Here is a 23,115-nt window from a genome sequence, read left to right as displayed (position 1 = left end):
ACATCACAAGCATTACATATTTATTATGACTAAATAGAAACAGAGTTGTAACAAAGTTTTACATAAAAACAAATGCATCGTTACAGATCCATCAGGCTAGCAGACTTTTTATTAACACCCGCAGTTTGTTCTGATATGAAAACACAAAATACTGTAAGATAATATAAATATATACATTAATGTATTGATTACATTATCAGGTAGCACATATCAGATTATGAATTAACAGTAAGGTTACCCTTCATTTGCTCCACTAAATGAGTTTTACTGTTGAACGCGGTGTGTTTGAGCAGTAAAATCATCCAGCATGACATGGGATTTTGCAGTCGACAGTAATACTTACAATTATAGACATATAATGTACAACTGAGTGCAAGAATGTGGAATTCCTTGGTTTGTGGATGAAAAAGCTAACAAACAAAACAATTACAGTTTGCTAGTAAAAGCAGAGATAAAAATTTGTTATTATAATTTTAACAAATCTCTAAGGTTTGCCCTCTTCAATTACTTCAATTATTTAAATTTGACTCATTAAAGTGTCATCAGTACATATGAAGGCAAGTCGAAGCTGATTCAAAGTCAGATGCTTTGTCCAAGATCAAATCAGTCAGGGTCCAGAAATATTATTTAGATCTTATCATACACTACTGGTCCTTTATTGGCATGTACAAACTTAACTTTAAAATTGTGATGTAAGGGTGTGAACACCGTTGCACTCATCCACACAAAACTGTATCGATCTTCTCCATAGTGCAATGGATGCAGAATAATCAGTGTGTGATACCTCCTTGTGAAAATATCTCCACTCTAATAACACTCTCATAAAACAAACAGTAACATGATAGTAGGATTGCAACCCGAACCGGACATGTCTCTTAAAACGTTGTTCATCTGTGCAGAACAATTCTGCAGTAAGGTGTGTACACGCATGTGTGTGTGTGTGTGTGCGCACATACACCCGTCTCGTTTGTTCAGTAGTACTCAGTCCTCTCTTTCCCTTGTCTCAGTGTGGCAGCTGGATTAGAATCCTCACCGCAGACGGATTTGTCCATTCATTGTTCGTCGGCGGTCACGGGCATGGGATTGGCGTAAGACGCAGCCTCGAGGTCGTCTGTTCTCTTCCTGCGCACCTCCGGAGGAGGGCGTGGCGGTGGGTTCTGAGGGGGCTGCTTGATGCTAGGAGCGGCGCGTGTGCTGGGTTCTGCCTTCTTCAAAATGGGTTCCCAGTGCTCACCGTGGATAGCAGCCTGTGGAGCAATAGTCAAGAGAAAATGAATAAAAAAAAAAAGAAATCATAAAAATGTAAAAATGACCTCACATATCAGTAGCCTAGGGTACTCCTGAGAGCACTGATGGATCAGTGGCTCATCTACAGGACTACTAATCAGAAAGATGACTGATGACTTTTAATCTGTAAAAAGAGTTGCTTTACTGCCAACGTTTAACGAGTTCAAGTTGAGATGTCCTGGGCTCGGTATATTCATTTGTGGTCACACTTTTATCTACAAAGCAGCATTCTGATCAGCAGTGTCGAAGATTTCCTTTCACCATTTATTCGAAACCGCCTTAGACAAATCACACCCTGAGAAATAAGCAATCCAGTCTCCGCAGTCGCGGACATGTCGGACATGGAAGAAACTGGTGGCGCTGTTAACATCCTTTTCATTGACTGTGACATTAAAGCTGAACTGGAATTGAAGAAATATATATATATATATAATTTTTTTTTCTTAAAACAGAAGAGGAGCATGTGGGGTCCATTATGAGAGTGAGCATGTGACAGTTTCAGGGAATGATAAAAAAATTCCACCGTTTCACAATATCATGATAGAAATCAAGTATTAACCACGTCCAACACGGCCCCCCCACCCACGTGGACACCAAACACCCACAAAATTATAACACAAAACATTAAGCCCAGTATGGTGTAGGTTTGGCCCCTTGAGGCATGACTCCACAAGGGTGTTCTGGTGAGCAGCACTAACTTTTTTCAACGATTTGTGCTGCATTGGCCTTTCTGCTGCATCGGACCGGACAGGCTGGCCTTTGGTCTCCACATATAATCGATTATTAATGTTAATGTGGTTAATGCTATGGCTGATCAGTGTGTCTATCTATCAATCAATCCATGCATCTACCTGGATGAGTTTTTAAGTGGTATTTTTTTGTAAATTCTATATAAACGATATGTACAATGGAAAAAAAAAGATAATTAATCATTTGTTTTCTCCTTGTTTAAACAAGCTTTATGTGACTATGTGGACATTTTCTTTGGGGAGACAGTGAGACTGATGAAACAGGAATGTGCATAATTGAACCAGTAACATTATCGAACACATCCTGGGGGATAATGGTAATAATTTGTAATAGGACATTAAGCCTGACTAGTTCTGGGGCTGTGCTCACTAAACATGGCCGTAATCTTACACATGCTAGAGCAGTAGTGTTATACAAACCATTTAGAAAAGAGACAAAGAATCACTTATAAGAAGCAGTGATGAAGCAACTTCCTGTTCTGTGCAAATCTATTGCATGATACAGAGAAATATATATTTTTTTAAAGTGTCCAAGTTCAGTGTGTAAGAATCAGGCCGATTACTTACAGTAAGACTAGGGAAGTATGGGTAAATATCTCTACCTCACAGTAGCACCGTAAGGCAAACTAAAGTAACATGACCTACATTTAATAGGCCTTGAAGGAAGAGCTATGAGTAAAGGTGTAAGTAAGCAAGGTGTGTGAGGAGGGTGTGAGATAAGGAAATTCTTGAGATTAATTAATCATTGCTTTATAGCAATTTCCTTCTTTGACAGTAAGGTGCATTGTATTACTTGTTTCTCTTCCAGTAAGTCATATTTTCCTATAATAAACAAGATTGAGGACAGATATAACGACAAGGCAAGCAAAAGCAGAAAGACTTACTGACAGATAGATGAGGCTGGCTATGCCAAGGCACACACAGCCTAAAACCGTGGCGAGCATGAAACCTCCAGGGACACTCAGCCTAAGGGTGTGAACAAGTACATGACAGACAGTAAGAACAGAAAATGACACCTGGTGTCAGTGGCATTTAGATGTGTAAAAAAAAAACACATGTGCAACTCTGTCTGTCAGTTTGCTCAGACAATGTGCTTCTTTGGAAAGACAAAAAAACGCGGTCAAAACAGGACTTTACTTACGCCGCATGGAGTATCGCCCGGACGTAATAATTTCTAGTCAGGGGCCCGAATGCTTTTACACACACGGTGAAGCAATACTGACCGCTGAAGTGAAAAAGAAAAGAGAAAACACGTCTTAGAAAAGTTTAACAACTTTCACTTCCTTAGTGGAATTTAAGAGGAGATTATACACAGAGAAATTAGACTTTCATTACAATTCGTTTTTTTTTTTCAGTGTTTTATTATTAACCTTAACCCTAATTTTGGTTTGAACACACACTGGTTTCATACTAGTTAACATATTTTGCTTCTATTTAAATGCATGCATGTGCAAACATCTGCACTCAACTGTATTTCCTTAAAACTAGCGACAGAGGCATCAGACTGCATCGAGCACTTACGTTCTCTCCACGCTTGTTCCTTTGGCTCTCCGGCTCCGTGGGTACTCAAGCAGACACACAAACACACCTGCAGCTCTGTGTGCGCTGGTTAAGGAAACTAAACAACACACTCCCTGACATGTAATTTAGCAGGGATCAATAGTTACAGTATAATTAATAACCATGGAACCAATTAGAAAGGTGTGGAGCGAGATGAGTGAGGAATGTAGGAAGGTTCAGTAACAGACAATCATGGAGTGTTTCACACAAACTAGTTTCGGAAAATAACATTGGACTTAATTTGCCCAGGGTATACGAAACAGATTATTAGAAGCATTAAGGGTAAAAAATTGTAATCTGTTAGGAGAAATAGATCTAGACAACCATGCAAGACGTAACTAGACGCCTAGACGTTGTTTTTTTTTATGAGAAAAATAAATATTTGCATCAAAATGTGTTAGATATTTAAAGCAATCTTTATTTGTAATAATTTTTTACATTAATTTTATAGAAGCATCCAGAAATAACATGTCGACTGTGTAGTGTAGTGTAGTGTATATGCAGCCAAAATGTCCTCTCATTTAAACACACTAAAGTGTATTTGTGTCATACTTTTGATCTTTGATAATAATGAATGAAAATTAGAAGATAATATGGTAATGATGAATAAAAGACTCATTCTAATGAGTCGACCCTTTAAAAAAAAGTGTCGTTTGAACGAACCGACTCGGTTTTGTAAACAAATCACAGCACACAATGTAAGCTAAGAGCTGCTGATTAGAAGATCAAACAGGTGAAACAAAATTGTACAAAACTGTATCATTCGCGTATCATCAAAGCATGACATCAAAGGATACATCCCATAAGCGGCGAACTGCCAGTCTCTGAACTGCCCTGCCACTCCTACAATGCCCCCAGTGAGGTAAACTAAAACAGGGAAGTTGAAAAGAAAAACTTTTATTCCATCCAGAAGGTACTTCCTTATAGATTTATAACACAAAACATGATTAACTTTAACCCGAAAAGCCGCTTTCATGCAAACACAAGTTGACTCGAGCTAACCTTCACACAGGTGACTTTATTGCACTTTTTAAAAATGATACAGACCACTTCGGAGTTCACACCAAAATAATAAATTGTGTTAAACCAGTGAGTTTGCCGAAAGCTCGCTTTTCAGTTAACAGACACAACAGAGCTTGTGTTGAAGAATGTAGAAAGCCTGGTGTACTCACTGAGTCCAGCCGCTAGGGCTTGTTCATTAGCCCACATCGCCCACTCGATCTTCCCCATGTCACCAGTTTAAAGAGCACGCAGATTACACACAGCCTAGCGCTTCTCCTGACTCTACACACAGCCACTGAGCCGCTTCTCCACGCACCTCTACCGTTATTAAAAAAAAGAACAAATGTGGGCGTGGCCAGATTACGCAAGTCCCGCCCAGTTTTTTCGTCACGTCCTAGGTTTTTCCTGAAGTGAGAAAGCTGAGAGGAAAAAAAAATAATAAAAGAAAGCTGTTTCTGAGAACTGTGGATAATTAATGTTATAATTCTTTTACACCTAAAGCTTGTATGTTATAATGTTATTCTTTTAATATTGTAACTTTCATTTTTGTTACTAATAAAAAAATTATAAATAAATAAATAAAGATAAAGCTCTCAGAGTTACTCAGTGACTGACTTTATCACTGTTTCTTTTGACTGGCAGCTCATAAACAGGCCATTACAGAATTATTGACGACATAAAAATAATCTGAAACGAATGACATGCAGTGAGTCATATTTTGTGCTGAAACATAAGGGAAAGATGCATATGTTCTTTTCCAACACAAAAACGTTTTCAAAAAATAGTGTTATCTATCTATCTATCTATCTATCTATCTATCAATCAATCAGTATTTGGCCAAACCTATTAATTATTGAATTCCGGTGTTTAAATCAGGCCCTTTATCCCCAGTGAAGGACAATCTTAATCTTAAGGCCCTTTTCTTTTCCAACATGTCTGTGCCCCAGTGCATAAAGATAGATAAATAGATAAATAAATAGATAGTGTACGAATGATACAGTTTTGAATCCCAAAGAGAAATTGTATAAATCAACCATATCAGAAAAGCAAAGACTATAAAAGGACTATAAAGACATTGTACAACAAGACAACATGCCCGTACAGACATGTTTTGATGAGTTCGGTGTTGAAGAACTTGACTGGCCTGAACACAGAGCCCTGATCTGTCTGTCCAATTATCCATCTATTCATCCGTTCAATTTATATATTTATATCAGACAACCTGTAACCAGTTTAGATTCTTTAACAAACAAAACAGGCACAAAAATGACTCATACTCATGAGATCAATAAATGTATTTTCAAATAGCATTTTTTTTTAAAAACTAGAAAAATACACTTAAGAAATGTACACAAAAATAAAGGTAATTACATGTAAATAGATAAGATGGCAAACATCTGATCACAAAAGGTGCTTTAGAAATAATATAATAATAATAATAATAATAATAGTTCTCAGTCTAAATTTGATATATATTTATTGCTATTTTTAATCAAGAGAAATTTAATAGTGTGCATTGGATCCATTAACACTCAGGTAGATTTCTTGGGAAGTCCATCTGCACTTAACAGGTGAAGTGTTGGATCGTCTACCGTGCAAGGACCAGGGCCAACCTGGGGGGAAAAAAGTCACCTGTCTTTAAAAATAAATGTCTTGTATTGTATTATATTGTGTGTATTCATTGGCATGCATTGAAGTGATTGTTAAACAAGTATGTCAGTCTGGAAAAACCCCGTCAGGTTATGTTAGACTTTCCTAAACTGAAACATGTTTTTCCTCCATCTCTTATCTAAAAACTAACAAGTCTTGCTATACCCAAAAGAGGAAGGGAAGAAAATTTGTACTTGGAAAAAGGAACTCCAATTTGTCTGAAAAGTCTATATTTTAAATATCAATCGTATGTTTCCTTTAAAAAATCTATTTAATTATAAGCATTATGGGAGTTTTGTGCTTCTGTAGGTTACTGTGAATAAGGGTGTTCCCTGTAAACATAAGTCTGACTTGTTACTTACATAACAGAAATCCTGTTATGTCATCATATGTTCAGTGATGACATCATTAAATAGATTTCTGCTCTATTTTGGCTGTTCGCCAGAATTCATCATGGTCACATCCTAAACATTTTTCTCATAACGTATATTAACATATATAACGGTGCTCTACTGACAAACGCAAACCAACCTGCAGTACAACTTACATAAAAGACATGCAGTCAGGTCCATAAACTTTGGAATAACAATAAATTTTTATGGCAATTGGCCCCTGTAGACCACCGCACTGAATTTTAAATTAAACACTGAAGATGGGAGCAAAGTCAAAACTTTTAGCTTTAATTTAAGCACCTTCAAGCAAAAGTGTGGCATTAACCATTCTGGAATTATAGTATAATAATAATGGAACAAATGGCTAACAAGAAGTTGCACGGCCAGGTGTAGTTTGTTTTCTCATTACTCCGTGACTAAAAGATCCTGAAGGTGGTGCAGATTAGCCTTTGCCAGATTCTTTGGACTGATGAAACCAAAATAAACTTGCACCAAAATGATGGGAAGAGAAATGTACGGAGTAAGAATGGAACAGCTCATGATTCAAAGCATTTCACATCACATGGCAAGCATGTTGGAGGCAGTGTTGTATGTGGTATAAGTGTGTATGGCTGCTAATGGACCTGGGTCGCTGGTGTTTATTGAAAACCTGACCGCTGATAAAAGTAGCAGGATGAATTCTGAAGTGTGTAGAGCTACAGTATAGTCTCTGCTCAGATGTTGCCTTCACTGAAGACAAGACTGAGGGCAGAAAGACCCACATACAAGTAGTAGCTGAAGGCAGCTGCAGTAAAGCCCTGACAAAGCATCTTGAGCATTTGGTCATGTCCATAGATGCCAAACTTTGTTGCCTGCGAAGGATTTTATTCAAGTATGGCAAGGCAATCCCTATGATTGTAATTATGGTAGCATGTTCCATTATTTATGAGTCCCTTAAAGTGAGTGTGTGTGTGTGTGTGTGTGTGTGTGTGTGAAAACACCTGTAATTCCTCAATGGTTAATGCCACACTTTTGTCAAACCCCTTAAATTAAAGGGGTGACTGTCTTGACCAAAACAGCTTATCTTTGTCCAACAATTTATGGACCTGACAGTTTTTACTGATGCGAAAATCAACACAGCTTTGTTATGTCTCATATGTTTGTGCTCACAGGCACAAATCTGAGTCACATACCTTTGTGCTGATCATGTAACTGATGCCTCTTGGTGTGGGCTCCATTCCAATGTCTCTTATCAGCTCATCAGGCAGCGAGGCAGAGGGGACAGGCTGTCCTTTTACAAACCTACACAGACAGCACATGTCATGCATTCACTTTACAGCACATGATCATTATCAAAGATTTAATGTTCAAAGTTTGCACAAATTGAGACTAGGACTGACTCTCCACCGTTGGATTCCGGAGGAAAGAAATGGCGTACAGCCTGGACAAATTCAGGCACGTGGTCTCGCAGGAGGTAGATCACCGCATTAGGGCCCGCATCGAAAGTATACGCCACCTGAAGAATTTAGGAGAGATAAGGAAAGCTATTTTTTCTTTACAGATGAATGCACAGAAATGGGTAGGTGACTGGAACAGGTGTTTGAGATGACATAGATTAAACTTTTACTAAGAAATGTTACCAAGAGCTCATTTTTGAAATTCTTTCCGACACATGTGCTATAAAAAAAGCATGTCGAAATAAAAATGAATCATGGAAAAAGAATGGTTTGTCTTTCTCCAAGATAAGGATCAAAAAGTTTGATGGTTTAAAACAAAGCTGCAAAATGAACAAAAAGATTTTCCTTTTCCGTTAAAGCTTTACTACTCGCTTGTAATTAGACACACATTTACTTTTGTTAACTTTCTCACACTGATAGTTGGAGAATAAATATTGATTAGTGCACCGTGTGGTGAATAAAAAGCTGAGGACGGCTGTACTCACTCGGGTCTCGCGGTAATGCTGATTGTAGCGATGCACCAGGTTGATGACCTTCCTGGAAATGTCGTTTAGGTAGAAGATAGGCGGGAAAGTGTCCAGGCACGTGGCATGAAACTGGTTGCTGTCTTTCATGGTGAGTTCAGCAAACGTCTCGAAGTCTCGTTCATGAATAGCCCGGATCATCTCGTCCATCCTAGCGGGGACCACGCTGTCTGCGCGGTGCTGTATCAGACCAGGGGGGGAATTCACATCTTGAAGATTTCAATAATAACAAGCCGAAAAGGGTTTAATGCAGTCTTCAAGAGCGTCTTTACCTTTAGCAGTTTGCTCGTCTGGACGCTCGTCTGCATGCCTGAGGTGCTTCCCACGAGCTTCCGCTCTGCACTGACCTGAAGTGACATGAAAAAAGAAAAACTTCATTGCATGAAAAACAAAATTCAGGCTTCAAAAGTATAAAAAGTCTATACAAGTGTTGTATAATGTATTTTATGAATATTTAATCTGACTAGTTATAGGTACATTACTTAAATTTAACAACAACAGTAATTTAAACCAAATCCCCTCTATACAGTATAAATAAATATAAATAATTCTAAGCATAATTATACAGTATGTGTATTATATACTGTACAGTGAATCTTAAAAAAACTGGATTCCCTAAAAAAGGGTTTTTAAAATCATTTAACTTAAAAGCTGACTTTTTTCAGGATCTTCACATGGTATAATCCACAAGCAAATAGAAAATGTGTGCAAAATATATGAAATATCCAAATGGTCATCTGTGACTCACCACCAAGACGAGAACCCGGAGCTCCGGCCAGTGTGTCTCGGGCGCCACCTGCTCTGCTACGCTGTCCTTTCCATCCTGTCTTTCACCCATCTTCCACTGCACAAAGCCTCCATACATGCTCCTGCAGGCACTGCCAGAACCCTGGCGTGCCACCACAGACAGCTCTGTGTCCACACCGAATAAACGGGACAGCGAGTAAACTGAGACACACAAACACATTAACGAGATGTTATAAAGTCATATACTAAGTAAGCATGTAGAGTCTCAGGTGCTTCTGTATGCTAGATTTATGCACTCTGTAATTATTCACTTTTTTTTTTTTTTGTCAAGTCTCAAGTCTCATTTATTTATATAGCCCTTTATGCTACAACGTAGACCAAAGGACTGAACATCCAGTACACAAAAAATAAAAAATAAAATAAAATGCATAACATACATAACATTCAATGGCAAAATCAAGAATTAAAAGCGACAGAGTACAAATACGTTTTAACACGAGTTTTAAAAACCTCAACTGAGAATGCAGATCCTAGATTTCTTATTTTTCGGTTGAACATATGTTTCCCAAGGGCCAAGAAAATCAGTTGAAACCCAGTCATCATTGTCCATCCAAAAAACCAGAACTTTTGATTTGCTAGTATTTAACTTCAGGCAATTTTGCTCCAACCAGCTGATCACCTCCTTTAGACAGAGTACCAAGGATTGATTGGGGCTTGAGGCTCCAGCACTGATTGGTAAATAGATCTGAATGTCGTCTGCGTATAAATAATATAAAATACTGTGTTTCTTAAAAATAAGGCCCAGGGGTAAAAGAAACAAGGAAAAACGAATGGGTCCCAAAATTGAACCTTGTGGAACTCCACAATCCAAAGCAACTGACTTGGAGAAGAAATCCCCAACTCTAACAGAAAATGAGCGCCCCTTTAGATAAAAGGAAAACCATTTTAAAACCGTCCCCCTCAGCCCCACCTCATGTTCCAAACGATCAATAAGAATATTGTGAGTGTAAGTCTGTATTTTAAGTCTTTGCTATAATTGTCTTGCTGTGTTAAATATTTCCCTGCTGTGTTGATGAAGATGAAGCTGTTACTGCTGCTGATTTTAACCTCACCCAGGCAGGCATACCCGGCTGCAGAGGACGCCAGACCAGCTGCTGTTGGGAAGTTATTCACGGAGCAGATATGCACCCGATGAGAAAGCGTGATCTCTGCGTTTGGGTCTTCGTCATTCCGTCTTTTCCGCGCTAACCTTCGGACTAGATTGAGAAAAGAAAAAACAGGTCAGGGTAAGCACTTTAATATGACATGACAGTTTAACAGGTTAAACACAAGCGTACTCTCTTGAAGACATGACTGCAGTCTCGGCTGATTGATGTCTTCTTCTTTGTCATTCAACCAGATGCGGTCTTCCTGGAAAGTCCTGCTGCATGCCACTGTAGTGGTGGTTTTAAGCTGGAAAAGACACAAGGGAAAGGATAAGGACGGTATGGGTGCATTTAATTTATGGCTACTCGTGTCTTTGTTTCTGTATATGATTGAGGGCACCTTTAATAAAGCAGACTGTCTCACCTGGTCCTGATGTAAAGTGACACTGAGAGAGGAGTTAATGGGCAGAATCAGCTCTTCATCACGTTTACCCCCTGCGTACAAATAGTTAAAAAACTTCAGCTCGAATTCTGGAGACCAACTCTTTTTGTCATTTTGGATGCACAGAAAAACATAATACACATAAAAACATAATACATAAAAAAGACATGATGCACGTAAAGACAAGTTGCACGTAAAGACAGCTTGCACGTAACGACATAATACACATAAAGACATAATGCACATAAAGACAGCTTGCACGTAAAAACATAATGCACGTAAAGACATGATGCACGTAAAGACATGATGCACGTAAAGACAGGTTGCACGTAAAGACAGGTTGCACGTAAAGACAGGTTGCACGTAAAGACATGATGCACGTAAAGACATGATGCACGTAAAGACAATGCACAAAAGGACATTATGCACATAGAAATACACACACAAAGTAATAAGGCTTATAAAGACATAATGCACAAAAATACATAATGCACAAAAATAAAATCATAGGAAGACATGGTGCACATAAAACAAAAAAGCATGCATACAAGCACACAATGTCCACAAAGACATAGGACACACTTACAGTACTTAATCACAGCGATGTTTACTGGCGCCGTGCACGTGATCATCGAAACATTTTGACTGCTCGTCTCTGGCATCTTTACACTTGTACTTGCTCTTTTAAATTAGCCTCTTACGCTACAATTTCTTTACGAAATGTCATCAACTTCAGGAGTAAACTACGAGAAAGAATTACTATACACTGACATTAAGGTCGCCATGATATGACACCTACTAGTGTGATTGGTCAGAGAACAGACACGAGCCTCATCTCTTAGCCAATCAAACCGTCCGTTGCGCGTTCTCTAAGAAAATCAGCCAATGGCAGAGCTCGGACCATCCTCGTGCGAAAGGACGGCATGACGTCAGCCTACGGTAACCACGCCCTTTCTCTAATCTGTGAGGCGTTTAGTTCCGGATCCAAAATAGCTACTTGGAGATAACAGAGTGCACTAGTTAGGGAGAATAAGCAGTAATTAAAGAGCCTATGTAGTGCACATATACAGGAAGTGTTCAGGCATTTACGATTCAGCCCCGTTAAAAGGTCATGAATGAAACAGCTTGTACTTACACTAAATAAATAAACAAATAAAACAATCCGTAAAATATAATATATGATTTTATTTTATATTATGCTACTTGAGCCTTTTTTGAAAATGTGAATTATTTTAAAAAATAGATTTTTGTGTGAGATTTGTTAATACACGTTCTATACGGTGCCTTCCCAAAATATTCATATGCATTGAACTATTGCACATTGTGCCACATTACAGAACATGTTCATTTATACTGAGATTAAATTACACACAGGTGGACTTTATTTACTAATCAGATGACTTCTAAAGGCAACTGGTTTCAGTGGATTTTATTTAGGGGTATCAGAGTAAAGGGGTCTGAATACAAATGCATGCCACACTTTTCAGATTTCTATTTGTAAATAAGGTTTTGAAAAGCACATCATTTTCCTTCCACTTTATAATGATATGCTACTTAGGTCACAAAAAAAAATATTCTATTAATGTATTTACAATTGAAATTATTTTATGTTTACCTAATATTTTAAACTGTTCTGTTTTTATTTTAAATTAATTTTTATTCGTTTTAATTAGTTTCCTATTTTTATTTTAAATTAAGTTTCATTCTATTTTAAATCAAATTTTAAGTTTTCTTTATAATTTTTTATTGCTATTATTTTCTATTTCATTTTATGATTACTTTTTTCATTTCTTTTATGTAAAGCTCTTTGATTTACCATTGTGAATACCATTGTGTAAGTTGGTCTATCACATAAATCTCCCAAAAATATATTTACATATGTGGTTGTAATGTGACAAAATGTGGAAAATTTTCAAAGTGTATAAATTATTTTGCAAGGCATTGCAAGTAGGAAACAACAAATTAAAAGTTTTTTAATCAAATATATTTTCTCTGCACTAAGCTCTGCATTTATGACATCACAAAAATAAACTGAATGGATTTTGACCAATCATGTCTAAATTGCAAATAAGGAAGTTGAGTGTGTGTGTGTGTGTGTGTCTTTCAGCTGCTTTCGTCGAAGGGTCATAGCAGACTATTCTGATCCGTAGACGACTTTGCACACGTTTTATGCCGAATCCCCGCCTGATGCAACTCTCTCTTTTTATTCGGCCTTTGGACCTGCACTGTATTCAATCACTGGGGTTTGGACATTGGGTGGGAAATGAACCTGGGCCTACTGCATGGCAGGAAACCAATCAATAATTCCAGAAATTAGCTACTTATTTTAAAATTACTCCTTAATAGACACTCTGATACTAAAATCCCACTTAGTCACAAACATGAGCTAGTTTTCAAATGCTCAGCTTCTAGGTAGCCTTTCTAAATGTCCAAAGGTTGTTTATGCATAGCCGTTACAGCCATATGTGATTCTTCCCCAAACTGTACAGTACAAAGACAGAAGTGTCTTTGTATGCGGCAGCATTACAACATTCCTTCTCTGTAAACCTATATCAACATGACAAGTCTTCTGGGCACAAAGCAAGCTCTATGAAGACACAGTGTGTTAAGATGTGTTGTGGTGAGTGTCCTGGATAGAGCTCTGACTGAACTCAACCCCACTGATGACCTCTCAAATTCATAAAACTTTACCAATAAGTATAAGAAGGTATGGCGATAATCCAAGGCCATTTTTTAAATTAAAATGTGCATAATAATTTTGGGGTACTTTAAAAAATTTAATCATATCAAAGCACTCTTTTTTTTTTGATACACAGTGAGCTTCACAGTATTTAGGATTTTCTACCAGTTTTAACAAATGTAATTATTGTTAACTTTTTTTTTACTGAAACTCAAAAAAACTTAATAAAACAAACAAACAAACAAACAAAAAAATATATATAATAAGACACTTTTTCAGTCAGGGTTGTGGTGGATCTGGTAACATAGAATACGACATCCATCATAGGACTAGGAAAGAAGGACCTTAAACAAAATGCTGTCCGTCATGTCCAACACCAGTCACCCACTGTATGGGGTTTTGCCAAGCAGAAGAGTATGTTCAGTGGCACTTCTCAATTTGCGCTAGTCTATCCACTGTTATTTATCCTTATTCACTTATATTTGCAAATATTAGTTTAATTTTTTCCATCCATATATGTCTACCCTTCAGTCACGGCTCATTTACACCCATGCATTAATTGCATTTAAATCTGAGAACACGAAGAAAAAAATGTGACCTCTAATAAGCTACTTGCTACAAGGTATAATGGGTTGATTTACTCATATAAAATCCCCAGGCAATGGATAAAAAAGAATGACAGCTCGTGTTTTTTTTTTTTTTGGATTGCATAATTACCCTTTTTTCCATACTCTCTTTCCTTGTCTAGTTGTGTACAAGATGTACTTGAACTTGACACATCACATGCACAATGCAAAAAATAATATTAAAAACATAAGGTAACACTTGTATACAAGTTTCTTTTTTTTATTTTGTAAACAGCTGCACAATGCATCAACATATGAAGAGATGGCAAGAAGGCCTGTTTTGTTTTGAGGCAAAAATTAAACCGTATTCACAAGTCAGTCTTTAGAAATTATACTGTAAATTGTTGTTTTGGGGCACAAGATTCTAGTATTCAAAATGTGTGCAACAACATGGATGGAAAGTTCCTGTATGAATAAATAAACAGGAGTTGTTCCCAGAGTGTACTCCAGAGATGCAGAGTAGTGCAGTCGTGTCTCACCAGCACACCGATTGGAACAGATACTAATCAATAATCATCGTCTTCATCCGAGTCCATCACTCGTCGTCTGTTAAACTGGAAGAAGAAGAGAAATAGTTACAGAAAGCTTATGCTAAATAAAAAAAAAAGAAGAATGCGCGTTGAAATGCGTGTTACCTTGACAGTTGTTTTCTTCTCTGTTTGTTGGCTGACTTTTTCAAGGATCTCTATTAAACCAGACTCCGAGATCTAAAAAGTAGATAATGATTACACACGTTCGCTTGTAACGACCAAAATCTGTTCATTACATAGACAATAATTTTTCAGACATTTACAGTATATAACACAGTTTAATCCTTATTCCTCAGGAGCACTGGCAGCTCAGACCTTGAGCAAGGAACTTAACCCTGTCTGCTCCAGGGGTGCCATATCATGTGCTCTAAACCCAGCTTCAGGGAAGAGTCTGCAGGGCAGGGGGGTCCTCCAGGACCACGACTGGAAAACACTGATCTACATTTCCCTTGTGCTGATGTTAGGGGGGACCTAGAACCTATCACAAGGCAAGCTGGGGTAAACCCAGGATAGGTGCCAAGCCTTCACAGTGCAGAATTACACACTCTCATACACAATATTTCTTTCGACTGTAGGAGGAAACCGGAGTCTCCGGGGGAAACCCACAAAGCAACTACTGCTCAGAAAATCTTTCTTTCCTCACCTTCCTATTTGTTCTCCTGCATTATTTCTAGCCTTTTACTTTCTCACTACATCTTGCATTTGTTTTTCTGTCTTTCGTTTTTGATCCACTTTTACAATCTCATTTCTTTTCTTTCATGGTTGCTATTTAATTTTTTTTTTCCCCCAGCATATCTCTTCTTTTTATTTGTTCTGGTCACACCATACTATTCTTCATTTGACTGTTCCCTATTTTTTACTTTACTTTCAGTTTCTATTATTTTTGTTCGTTTACTTTGTTTTTCAGTTAGGCTTGTTCCATAGCATTATTTCTCTCATGCACTTTCTTTCTTTATTTTTTATAATCTCTTTTCTATAAATTTCTTTAATTTCTGTTCTGTCATTGTATTTATTTTTTAATTTTTTTTGTAATAAATAAATTAATCGCTACGCCCCCATTCCATTTTTATTTGCCCTTCAATATTCCATCCTTCTTAGTGATTTCTGTTTAAAACTCTTTAGATCTCGTCTTCTTCTCACTCACGCTTACCTTTCCACCGAGCTGGCCGAATCGAGCCATCTGGATCAGATAATTCTCCACAGCTTTTGCTTTGTCAGGCTTCACCAGTGCCAGGTTACTCACTAAAACCAAATAGAAGAGTGAGGTTCGAGAGAACAGCGGCACCTCCTTAAGCACACATAGCACACAGATACACTAGGGGCATTCAAATCAAACCAGGACATGTAATGAAATTTCTTGTGAATTAAACTATTAAATCTTTTAGGCACAGTACAGTAATGAGATTCTTATTCTGAGTAAAACATTTGAACTTAATTAGATGACAATTCTGGAGAAGGTGGCTGAGCTGCAGTAGTTCCGGGGAACACTCAGCAAGAGATACTTGAAAACGACTAACTTGTCACCATCTTGAGGAAGAGACAAGCCTGTCTGTGGGAAATGTACACATAATTATTCAGGAACACCACTTGCACATTACAGAAACTTTTGTGCCACGTCCTGGGCTAAGTGCATTAGTGTATTAGGGGATTATTTAGGGAAATAACGGGAGTTTTTACTCTTATAACTGTGTTCTGCTATTCTGCACAAAGTCCCGGTTTGACTTGAATTTCCCATCATAAATATAAATTCATCTCACATCTGGCGCGAGCCGACTGATCCAACACCTGAGCCAGTATCGTGTTCCTCATTTCTGTATCTCTGTCAAAAGGAAGTGAGAGTTTAATGTAAAAGGGAGGAAAAGGTCATGACCTTTAATACGTTTTTTTTTTTATACACTGTAAGTTTTAAAACGTCCAGGAAATCACTCAGAATATTCCTATTGTATGAAAACATTTTTGGTAGATTTTATGTTTTTTTTTTCACTATACATTTGTTTTTAAACAGCAATCAGCTGTAACACTGACTTATTTAGTTTTCCATTTACAAATGATTTATATAATCATCAGATGTCAATGTCTCAATGTTCCAGCATGTTGTGCAACAATAATAGTCCATTTTTATTTCTTAGATGCATGAAAACTAATTCGTATTAAAATAATTCTAAATATTCAATTTGTATAAAATGCACTTTTTTCCCCTAGCTTAAGTAAACCTGGCGTATTGACATACCTCTGCTTGGCTTCCTGTTGCCCTTGCTCACTGGAGGAGTCCTAAAAAAAACAAAATATATATATATTAAAAAAAAAAAACCTTTGTTTAGTCATTTCAGATGAATTTGGATAAAACCAAGGCATGTTTCTTTTTTTTCTTTTTCCACACTGCTACGCCTAGAACACATTAATGATGTATTTCATTTGCAGTGTTTAATAAAGTGAGCTCATGTATGGAAAAAAAAAGGTTAACATGCTAAGAATGCTTTAGGCAAGGTTCTTGAAGGATAATGGATAAACCTGAAGAAGTTTCTAGTGCTATGAAACTGCTGTTAGCCAGCGCTCAATTGGATCAGCATTTAAACCTTGCGAAGCATCAAGAACATGCAATACATAAGAACAAAATCAAAGTTTATTTAAAGCTTGCCTTAATTATTCTTTTTTATAAGAAAATTTGGACAGTTCTGAACAGTTGGACAAAATAAAGGACTAAAGCTCCTCTGCAGCTGTCCTTAAGCAGAGATAAAGCAAGTGCTAATGCTCCACTAAATTAATTTGTAGATTCCAAATTTCGATCTGGAAAATCTGCCCATCTCACAATTCGTACTTATTAACTCCTGACACTTTTCAACCTCTCAGTTTGTCGGATAGCATCAAATCAACATGCTACAGCAAGTCACACACACTCCAAGATTGCAATGATTTTTAAATGACACTTTGCTCAAATGCAATATAAATCCCACACACTGCACCAACACCAGTAGGTAGTGGAATGGCATTGTGGGTAAATTCAAAGTTGATGAAAATTAATTAGTGGTGATCAGATGTTAATATTAAATAAAGAGCGTGGACTTTTCCTTCCAAGGCAGTGACAACTATGATCATGATCAACCTCTGTTTTCCCAATCTTTTCTTTACTTCAAGACGTATAGTTAATCATGTCTTACAAATGCTTCCATGTTATTTGCAATAATTACAATGTTACCTATCGCACCGTAAGTGCACTGTTCTGCAAAAGTGAAGGAAGTGTAAAACAGGCATGGGTTTGAGATGTCTGTGTAAGTTTATATGTATGTGGTTCTGGTGGCTTAAACGACTGTTAACCCAATATGTGAGTTGGGAAAAAAAAAAAAATCCAAGCACATCAGATAATTAGCAAGCTATTTACATCAGGGTGGTCAAGACCACGTGCCATTTCACAGTTAGTCTGATGTCAAATAAGCTAAACAGCAACGACTACAAAAATATATTTTGCAAGGCAATAATCTGTAAAGAAGTCAGCTTTAATTTGTGATAAAAAAATATTTTAAAATTTGACCTAAATCTTTGTGTAAAAAAAAAAAGCAGAACAAGATTACGATAAGGTCACGAATCGACCCAAAATGGCCTGTAATATTGGAGCTGGGGCAATTTTAAATGAATACAAACAATCGTTGCATATGTATAAGCTCCCCCACTGTTGTGTAGGTCCTAAATCTGTAATCACAATAAAGTCCCCCTTTTTTTTTTTTTTAACAGTAGTAGTTCTTACCATATAGGACCATGTTTATTGTTCTATATTGCCCTCTAGTGGACTGATAGTTTAGCTCCTTTTTCAAAATTTCAGATTCAACGAGTTTTTTTCAGAACATGCATACTGTTTTAGCTATAATAACTACATGAAAAATACAGGCCATGACACAAGTGCCAATCAGTAAATTAAGCAAAAGATACTCCTTCCTGGGACGATAACTATATCCTTAAATAATATATATTTTTTAAATCAGTTTTGTGTTCATAGGGTTGCCAAAGCAAGAAACCAGCAAAATATTTGGTAAATATTAGCCCATTTCATTAGCTGTTTATTAGTCTGCATAAAAAGGTTTAATACGCATCAGAAAAATGAAAGCAACTTTCAAAAAGCCAAAAGCCTCTTCATTACCGGCATTACATTCATTAGGCTTACCGGCTCCATTGGGTCCCACGCTACACCCTGAGAAGGAAAGCTGACACTCATTTAGTGCACTTTTTGTGATGGGATATTTGTGGTTTCCAAGCATTGAAAATTTACCAGTAGAAATATTGTAAACAAATGAAAATGAGGTGCAAGGGGCATACAGGAGCTGATGGGGTATTACCTGGTGGTAGATTAACATTGGCATGGTAGTGTGTGCAGAGTTATGCATGTTTTGTCAAACACTTAAACTGTCAAACTTATCAGCCATGACTGCTAATGACGGATGGAGGAAGATCCGTTAAGCACACTCTGGCTACAGAGTTAATTTCAATTTACATTTAGAAAAGACAAATACATCATTTATGTCAACAAGCTTCTGCATTCCCGTAATAAAAAATGTTTTAGGATGAGCTGCGAGTCACAAATGCACCACTGTCTTCACTTCATCAGAAATAAATCTTCGTCCTTGTATTCAGGGGACCTAACAGGTAAAAGCCCGACGGAACAAGGTCAGGATTATATGGAGGATGCTTTAACACATCAAAACAAAATTTTTGTGTGTCAAAGACGATGTGGGCAGAAGTGTGTGTACGTGCATCAGGCTTCAGCTCTTCGGTAAGAGTCGCACTGTAATGAACACTGTTAATTGTTGAACGTTTTTCCTGATAAATACTGAAACACTTACCTTGAGAATCCCAGAAAATTGTTCATGTTTCCGTTTCATACTCTGCCGTTTAGTCTCAGGCTTGTAGTGATTAATACGAAAAATACCAGAACTTATTCTGCAAAATGCCTAAATGTAATGTAATACAATGATTCTCTTTAGGAAACTTTGACTTTTCATGGTATTGGTCCAAATGTTGTTTGCAGATATCCACACACTTCTGTTTTCGCTCTTCCGTGAGTTGTTTCGGCACCACGTGCACCCTCAGACGACAAAAATCACTGCACCCTGCTGCTCTTTTGTGCATTTTTACTCACAGTGCAGTTACAAATTAAGTGATGTAACATGTGCACACCTGTACAGCAGTGACTGGGAAGACAGTAACATAAAACGAAAAGCGGTAATAAGAGTTCGGCCAACAGATCTTTTTTAAAAAAATGGAGTGTGGAACATTTTGGAATCTCCATTGAATATACAGTATGTCAGGATTAATGAGATGAAAGAAATTAGGTAAAATATGAAAGCTTGTATAAGTACAAAGTGTATTAAAAAAAATGGGAGATTAAGTTGCAAAATGATGCATTTGTCTTTTCCAAAGTTTAATGAAAATAAATTCTACAGCTAGAGAGTGGATGATGTTTGACTCACCCTCAAACAATCATCATGTACCTTACCTAGTTAATGCATCTTAATACACAAGATTCCCACCTGACAGCACTATTGGAAAGAGTGTATCATGAGTCTGAGTTTTTTATTTTTATTTGACCTAGCCTTAATATTCTTCTACACCTCGTTGCTTGTATGTTGCTGTATTTCTTATTATATATAATAACGCATATTTTATAAAGTATATTATTATAAAGTACTCTATCTATCCATCTATCTTTTTTTGTTAAATCATATATTGCAGCTTAACATTTAATAAACATATTATTCACATATCATTACAACAGAAAGGAAAATAAAATACAAATAGAAATAGGAAAATATCAAAAAGAAGAGAAGCATATTTATATAATTAAAATAGAGAGGAGGGATTTCGTTCTTTAAATGCATTCATAGTTCTAGTTGATATCTATATACTGTATGTCACAATTGATGTTACAGGAAATGCATAGGTAGGAAACACATACTGAACCAATTAGAGAATCGAGAATTTGGCGAAATCTTTTTCGTCCTGGATGAACAGCGTTGATTAAATGACAAACTGTGTAGAACTTCCGTTATTTAGGAAAATTCTGGAAAACGTTAAAATCTGCCTTTATTCACACTTGAAACGTGTTCACGCTGTCTTTTCTACTACACAAAATAGCCTTGTAGATTTTTTCAATCTAATATTAGTTGTTGTTTACATTAATTCCACCTATTTGCTCTAAAATGATTTAAAATTATAAACTGGCTGATAATTACACTAAGAACGCCTGATTTATTAGCTAGCTTGTTGTAACGCCCCTTTTTCTGCCCCAGTGTGAGCTAGCAAAAGTTTGCTAACTAGCAGTGCAGGAATGACACAGCTAAAATTTATCGACTTAACCTAGAACCAAGAGGTAATATATACGAATAAATGATAGACAATGCATTATTTATTATTATTTTTTTATATTTATTTATTTATTTAATAATGCGCAAGGGTCGTCCTAAAACGTGTATTCCCATATATGGTCGGAAATGCTAGCATGCTAACTTGCTTGCTAGTTAATGTTTCTAACCAGTTTGCCACTTACCCCATGTTTTGCCTGCAGTTCTGCCATTCGCTGCCGCCTAATAGCCTCCAATTCTTCATCAGCCATTGTGTCACAACTATTTAAGTTCAAAATATAAGACTTATAAAGGCTAGACTAACAACAGACGCTATGTGTAGAAGCTAGCCAGGCTGAAGTAATCGCACCCAGAGCAATCAAACAGTCAGTCATCCCAGAGATGCACGATAACAACGATTATGGTATATTTCATCTCATTAGTTAACTATAATGTTAAATTGAATCATTTACGATCAGGTAATTCTTGGTGCTAAAATTTGTGTTGACAATTTGTCAATTTCAGTGGAGAAAACGAGCTACTACAAGCTTTATTTAATATTTCTTTTTTAAATCCCTAGAATTGAATATCGGTTGTATCAGGATCGTTTTTTATACCGCAAGAAAGAAGATATTTATTCTTCTACACTTGAAATTCAACATTATAAAATAAAGTTGTAGTAGAATAAATAATATAAAGTTAGGAATAGGTTAGGGTGAATTACCTGCATTTACATTATTTCTTATAAAAAAATTCATATCACAATTGTTGCCTTAATAACTCAAGAAAGTAATAAATTTATATGCTTTACAACATAAACAGTTGTGTGTTATTTATCCTATGGCAATTAAAATGTTTAATTTATTATTGAATGAAATGGGGGACATTTGAACATTCATAACTATTCATTCTCTATACTGCTTTTACAGGGTCCTGTATAGGGTCATGGGAGGCCTGGAGCCTATCCCATTGATCTTAGGGCCCTGGACAGGGTACCAGTCCATCACAGCGCACACAATCACACACTCTTGGCAATTTGGAAATGCCAGTAAGCACAAGCTGCTCTGGAGAAAACCAGAGTACTCAGAGGAAGCACATCAAGCATGGGAAGAACATGCAAACTAAATGCAAATAGACCAGAAGCAGGAATCAAAGCATCGACGCTGGAGGTGCTTCTAAACATTTTAACAGTTAAAATGTAATATTGTGTAAAAGACACAGAATAGTTCCTGTTCTTATCACTTATAGTTTACTATAGTCAACTAAAATTGTTGGTGCTACTACCACAACCTTCGTCACTTCATATTGTTCACTTCAGCTTTATGCACCTAATTTTTTTAACAGCTATATGGAGTAGAAAAAAAAAACACTTGACACTGTAAATAGCAAAATATTTGTTTCTATGGTTAAGGTGCAACGTTTAACAGGATTATGTGAAAATTTATAAAACTTTCAAAATTCTCATAACTTGCTTCATTTTAATTAAACGTACCAGGACAATAAATCAAATGGACCTCTTCACTGTGTTTAGAATATAAACAAGACTGTATATGAACAGTCACATACAGCTTGTTTAAGCTGCTGTCTGTGTTGTTGGAATAAAACAGAATATCATGAACCATTACTCCTCATTCTGCGACACATTTCACTTGGGAGATTTTGCAAGAAACCTCTGCCTGACAAAACCTCACAGCACTGGATATCAGTTCACTGCAGCATGTTGGTAGAAGGTCGCGTTCACTTTAACTAGCAGTAATAAAAAATCACAACACAGATGGTTTGAAGCTAATTTGAACAGCTTAGAAGCAGTTAATAAAGAAATAAAGTGTTGTTTATAAGGACATAATGTTAGCAGCTGTGTTTTCTTGCTGAAAGTGCAGCTACTGTCCCCTCTTTGTAATACTGCATACCAACACTGAAATTTCAAATGCTTTGATTCCCAAAGAGTCAGAAAGTTTATTTTTATACCACTGTATATATATGTCTTAGTTTCTGTCATAATTCCACCTGCAGTTG

The 23,115-nt window shown here is 36.8% G+C and overlaps 3 protein-coding genes across 3 annotated transcripts; all 3 read right to left on the bottom strand.

Annotated features, from left to right (window-relative positions):
- Nucleotides 1-4,927, bottom strand: LOC128528352 (cytochrome b-245 light chain). The gene is made up of 6 exons (XM_053501167.1): nucleotides 4,769-4,927; nucleotides 4,394-4,463; nucleotides 3,558-3,632; nucleotides 3,178-3,261; nucleotides 2,921-3,002; nucleotides 1-1,247 (listed from the first exon to the last, which is right to left on the bottom strand). The coding sequence occupies exons 1-6, from the start codon at nucleotides 4,824-4,826 to the stop codon at nucleotides 1,053-1,055; spliced, it is 564 nt and encodes a 187-aa protein (XP_053357142.1). The 5' UTR covers nucleotides 4,827-4,927; the 3' UTR covers nucleotides 1-1,052.
- Nucleotides 4,928-6,016: 1,089 nt separating this feature from the next.
- mvda (mevalonate (diphospho) decarboxylase a) lies at nucleotides 6,017-11,712 on the bottom strand. Its single transcript, XM_053500658.1, has 10 exons — nucleotides 11,521-11,712; nucleotides 10,917-10,987; nucleotides 10,685-10,799; nucleotides 10,460-10,603; nucleotides 9,349-9,548; nucleotides 8,873-8,947; nucleotides 8,562-8,780; nucleotides 8,020-8,135; nucleotides 7,813-7,921; nucleotides 6,017-6,211 (listed from the first exon to the last, which is right to left on the bottom strand). Exons 1-10 carry the CDS (start codon nucleotides 11,594-11,596, stop codon nucleotides 6,131-6,133), a joined length of 1,206 nt encoding a protein of 401 aa, XP_053356633.1. The 5' UTR covers nucleotides 11,597-11,712; the 3' UTR covers nucleotides 6,017-6,130.
- A 2,727-nt stretch (nucleotides 11,713-14,439) lies between these two features.
- pdcd5 (programmed cell death 5) lies at nucleotides 14,440-21,490 on the bottom strand. The gene is made up of 6 exons (XM_053501163.1): nucleotides 21,306-21,490; nucleotides 17,001-17,041; nucleotides 16,528-16,589; nucleotides 15,921-16,012; nucleotides 14,876-14,947; nucleotides 14,440-14,794 (listed from the first exon to the last, which is right to left on the bottom strand). The coding sequence occupies exons 1-6, from the start codon at nucleotides 21,369-21,371 to the stop codon at nucleotides 14,747-14,749; spliced, it is 381 nt and encodes a 126-aa protein (XP_053357138.1). The 5' UTR covers nucleotides 21,372-21,490; the 3' UTR covers nucleotides 14,440-14,746.
- Nucleotides 21,491-23,115: the final 1,625 nt, after the last annotated feature.

The sequence above is a fragment of the Clarias gariepinus genome, chromosome 7, assembly GCF_024256425.1.
Source record: "Clarias gariepinus isolate MV-2021 ecotype Netherlands chromosome 7, CGAR_prim_01v2, whole genome shotgun sequence".
In the NCBI taxonomy this organism is placed as follows: domain Eukaryota; kingdom Metazoa; phylum Chordata; class Actinopteri; order Siluriformes; family Clariidae; genus Clarias; species Clarias gariepinus.
Note: the sequence above shows the minus strand (reverse complement) of the source record. Positions and strands in the feature narration are given on the sequence as shown.

Coding starts and splice junctions, on each gene's coding strand:
- LOC128528352 (XM_053501167.1), bottom strand. CDS start 4,826: ATGGGGAAGATCGAGTGGGCGATGTGGGCTAATGAACAAGCCCTAGCG. Junction 3,003..3,177: donor CGGGCGATACTCCATGCGGC/GTAAGTAAAGTC, acceptor TCACACCCTTAG/GCTGAGTGTCCCTGGAGGTT. Junction 1,248..2,920: donor CCAGCCTCATCTATCTGTCA/GTAAGTCTTTCT, acceptor ATTGCTCCACAG/GCTGCTATCCACGGTGAGCA.
- mvda (XM_053500658.1), bottom strand. CDS start 11,596: ATGCCAGAGACGAGCAGTCAAAATGTTTCGATGATCACGTGCACGGCG. Junction 10,604..10,684: donor GCAGTCATGTCTTCAAGAGA/GTACGCTTGTGT, acceptor TTCTCAATCTAG/TCCGAAGGTTAGCGCGGAAA. Junction 6,212..7,812: donor GTTACATGATCAGCACAAAG/GTATGTGACTCA, acceptor TTTTCCCCCCAG/GTTGGCCCTGGTCCTTGCAC.
- pdcd5 (XM_053501163.1), bottom strand. CDS start 21,371: ATGGCTGATGAAGAATTGGAGGCTATTAGGCGGCAGCGAATGGCAGAA. Junction 16,013..16,527: donor TCAGTCGGCTCGCGCCAGAT/GTGAGATGAATT, acceptor ATTTGGTTTTAG/TGAGTAACCTGGCACTGGTG. Junction 14,795..14,875: donor AGAAGAAAACAACTGTCAAG/GTAACACGCATT, acceptor TTCTTCTTCCAG/TTTAACAGACGACGAGTGAT.